The sequence below is a fragment of the Bactrocera neohumeralis genome, chromosome 6 (genome assembly GCF_024586455.1).
Source record: "Bactrocera neohumeralis isolate Rockhampton chromosome 6, APGP_CSIRO_Bneo_wtdbg2-racon-allhic-juicebox.fasta_v2, whole genome shotgun sequence".
NCBI classification, from domain to species: Eukaryota; Metazoa; Arthropoda; class Insecta; order Diptera; family Tephritidae; genus Bactrocera; species Bactrocera neohumeralis.
The window spans coordinates 52,305,576-52,309,276 of NC_065923.1; the positions used below are offsets into that span (position 1 = coordinate 52,305,576).

At 36.9% G+C, this 3,701-nt stretch overlaps 1 protein-coding gene across 2 annotated transcripts; it reads right to left on the reverse strand.

The window, feature by feature from the left end:
• Positions 1-715: 715 nt before the first annotated feature.
• Positions 716-3,242, reverse strand: LOC126762699 (putative odorant receptor 69a). Of its 2 annotated transcripts, none has more exons than XM_050479643.1 (5): positions 2,786-3,242; positions 2,260-2,689; positions 1,994-2,192; positions 1,335-1,490; positions 716-1,268 (listed from the first exon to the last, which is right to left on the reverse strand). In XM_050479643.1, exons 1-5 carry the CDS (start codon positions 3,189-3,191, stop codon positions 1,215-1,217), a joined length of 1,245 nt encoding a protein of 414 aa, XP_050335600.1. In that variant the 5' UTR covers positions 3,192-3,242; the 3' UTR covers positions 716-1,214. The 2 variants fall into 2 exon arrangements, with proteins under 2 accessions (XP_050335600.1, XP_050335601.1); XM_050479644.1 differs by having other exon boundaries at positions 716-1,279.
• Positions 3,243-3,701: the final 459 nt, after the last annotated feature.

Below are 3,701 nucleotides of genomic sequence, written 5' to 3' on the forward strand. Positions count from 1 at the left end.
GAATTACCCTTTAATGACTTAAGATTATTACAATTAATTACTTAATTTAATGCCTGATTGTTATCAGTTTACGTCCCCCACGGGAAGGGGTTCTCTGTTATTTTGTTTGCCTCGAACTTTCAGCATAGTCTTGTCAGAAATAGTGCTATAATACTCAGATTGAACTGCTATTATTAGCTTTGAACGAGATTCCTTTTAATGAAAAGACATCTGAAATTCAAGCAACAAATGGTCGAAGGTCTCACCGGAGGCTTAAATCTGGTACCACGCAGAGTAGTTAACCCTTGGAGTTCGCTGAAATCTGTTCATTAGGTTTGGCCCTTTGGGGAGATTCGTGGTGGCTGTGGTAGAATTGGAAGTTCAGATTAGTGAATGTCGATCATTTATGGAACTAAATGAGTATAGAAAAAACATTTTCAGTAAATTTATACCTTAATTGCTTCAACTAAATGACCAGAATCATAGTGATATTACTCAACTCCTACTGAACTTGAGCCTTGTCATACAAAATTGTTGATTTCAGTATGTGTTAAAAGTTGTGAAGCGCTTTGCATACGTATTAGTGCATATCTTCTTTTTCAATTACCGTAGAACATTTATCAATAAAAATTATTTCATACGCTGCAATTTCATACAGTTATAAATTATAATAGAGTTATGCAAAAAATATGATGGATGCCTCGCTGATTTCACCGCAAATAAATTTCCCTTTCACTGGTCGATAAATACAAATTTATTTATTTTAGATAAGGAAATTACAACCGAAATTAATGCGATGAATCTGAATAAACAGATAATTTATATAAAAGCAAGTAATTTGTAATTTATTGATAAAATTAAAAAATAAGTTAAAATGGAGCAATTTATAATAATAAAAATATTAAAAAAATAATGAGCTTTGAAAAAATATAATTATTTCACAAATTGCTACATATTTGTGTTTTCGTTTCGAGCAGGTCTAACGATTTAATTTAAATGGTGTGGGACTTCGCTAATTTGACGGTTAAATGACATTCAATGTCGTGCTTAATTGGAGCCAACATTTTGAGTGAGCATCTAGTAAAACACATGTATCACAAAAACTATTTTTGGGACTATCGTGTTGATTAAGGGAACCTGGTGAAGCACTGCTCATTGCAGCTGAAAACATTTTACAAGTTGTTGCATTCCATCAGTTTAAATTCGCTTTCCATAACATGTCAAATCTGATATTATTACTGACCCATGGCTTGAAAAAATGTGAACAAGCTATATGACGATCTTAAAATCTGAAATGATACTTAAATTAAATTACGGTAAAATTTGAAGTTTATCAATATTATCTACAAACTTACCGCGGTAAAGGTGGGCATTGAGACTGTGGTGAATTTGTATGCTTTCAATTCAGTTGGTATGCGACAGCGCATAATAAAAAATAGTATCATTTTCCGGTAAGCCAAATTTCCATCATACCAGTTGCCATAAAAAGCTGCGTTCAGAAGTTTATCGCTCTATAAATGAGAATGAGAATAGAGAATATAAAATATTCTTAAATAGTGAACGAGCTTTGAAAAGAGTGTTAATTTAGAATACTTTTGAAGTGTGATCAAAATCGGGTTTCGGTTCGTTCAAGGATTAAAGAGGGGCTCAATGACCTAAATCATCAAGAGAAGACTGAGTTAAGAAACTTTTTTTACCGAATAACAACCCGATAGAGATCACACTTGTAGAGTTGCAGATATATCAAAAAGGTGTTTAGCTACGCCACGGTACTGCTATAATCAAGTACCGAAATATAGCTTATCAAGAAGTAGCTCGACGCAATTAATAATGAAGCTAAGCAATCCTTAACTAGTCTTAAGCAGTCTTAGTCTATCGGCGTAAATGCTAATCTCTCTCTTCAGCAGTCCTCTTTTACATTATTTTTTGCAGACAACTAATAATCTGCGAACAGATGCGAGAGAGAATTTGACCTCTTTCTATTTTCATTTCCCGAATCCACGATTGTACTCACCGTTTCCGTTAGCTCCTTGCCGGTGTAACATATGAAAAACGTAAAAACAATGAATGAAGTCAGACCAATGGAGTATTTGAAGGCATGAGCCAAGCTGATCATGACCATGGAAAAGCTCATCAAACAGATCGCTATGGCAGAGGTGCAGAAATTCACCATAAACGATACGTTGAAGATGGCATTCGTTTCCTTGGAGTAGCTTCGGTTAAAAAAGGAAGGAAAATTAAGAGTTATCGTAAAAACTCTTTCACCACACACAAACTCACCTCAGCAACTGACTGTGGTAGTTTATTAAATACTTCAACTCCTCGTTAGCATTTGCGCCAGCGGCATCGATTGTCTCCAGCGCATTGGCCAAGTAATCGAAATGTATTTGCAACTGAGTCGTGAAGAAGCAGAGCATAAATTCAGCGGCCATAATGAAGGCGACACCGGTCAGCGATGACTGCACTTGACAAACATAAGCGAGCGTAAATGACGCAAATGACTTGGTGTTACGCTCGTTTTGCCAGGGATACCACGTATTGGACTGGTAACGATATTTCCAAACGACACCCGGTGTCGTCCACTCGTACAAAAACTCGACAATCGGCAGGGAGTTGTAATAAGCGAATGCGAACAAGTAAAGTGTAGTCGCGAGCTTCATCAGTTTATTGGCCTTCAACACAAAATGCTCAATACGATGTGGAAATTCCACTGAAGATTTCAGTAAAAGCAGAGTAAAAATTATAGAAAAACTTGTTTACCATTCATCAAACATACCTACGTTATATATTGTAGACATATACTCACCACCTCTTAGCGGTCGTTTTGTGAATTTGGCTTTCCTTTGGAGGCGTGCCGTCGGGAATAACTGCTGAAATTTCTCTAAAAGCATCGCTATGCGATCTCCATACCAAAACATGACGAGCATATTCGATGTTCCGACCATGGTCAGCCCCATAATGCCTCCAGTTTCGGTTACCTGCACGATCGTAGACTGAGCGCTGCTCTCGTGCGGCATGAAGAGATAAATGAGCATACCGATATTCTGATAAACCAAATTTATAGCGCCGAAAGTGAAGAGCGCGCGCCTGAGCCAGAGCCTGCGATAGCTGTACGTGCATGCGCCGCTCCAAGTGAAGGGTTCCGATGCAGCCAGATCTAAGGTGAAGTAGGGATACTTCAAGCAATGCTTCATTGAGTAGATTTCCGACATTTCGTCATATATTAAATATTTTTTTTGCGGAACTTATGAGCGCTAGCAGTGTTTTCAGAACACACGACATTTCGGTAGAGTATGCTTTATATACCCCGTTTTCGTTGCGTTGGCTTCTATTTTAAATTTAGTAATTTTCTTTTAGAGGAATTCAATTACGTTCCAAGTTTTTGCTTATTATTCTCTTTGCCACATCTCATTAGCCTAACTAATGAGGTAATTATATCAAATTATTGTGTTCGATTTTCTCTAATATGCGTTTTATCGCTGAATACAAATACTTTTTAATAACTACTAAGGCACGCCTATGTTCAGGTTCAAAATACTTATACCTTCGATAGTTGGTTATCTACAACACGTCTTGGTCGTTTTCTACACTTTGTGGGTTTTTCAGAGACAAATTTTTTATACTGAACATGGAAACGTCGGAGAACCATAAAGTGTATATGTAAGCAATTAGCTAGAGTAGATGTAGCCATATTCGACCTTGCGTATTTCTATATATAAGCG

Bases quoted from the DNA above. Each gene is read 5' to 3' on its own strand.
- LOC126762699 (XM_050479643.1), bottom strand. From the start codon at position 3,191: ATGTCGGAAATCTACTCAATGAAGCATTGCTTGAAGTATCCCTACTTC. The intron at 2,193-2,259 runs GTGAGTTTGTGT...TTTTAACCGAAG, and splicing joins TACCACAGTCAGTTGCTGAG to CTACTCCAAGGAAACGAATG. The intron at 1,269-1,334 runs GTAAGTTTGTAG...GTATCATTTCAG, and splicing joins CAATGCCCACCTTTACCGCG to ATTTTAAGATCGTCATATAG.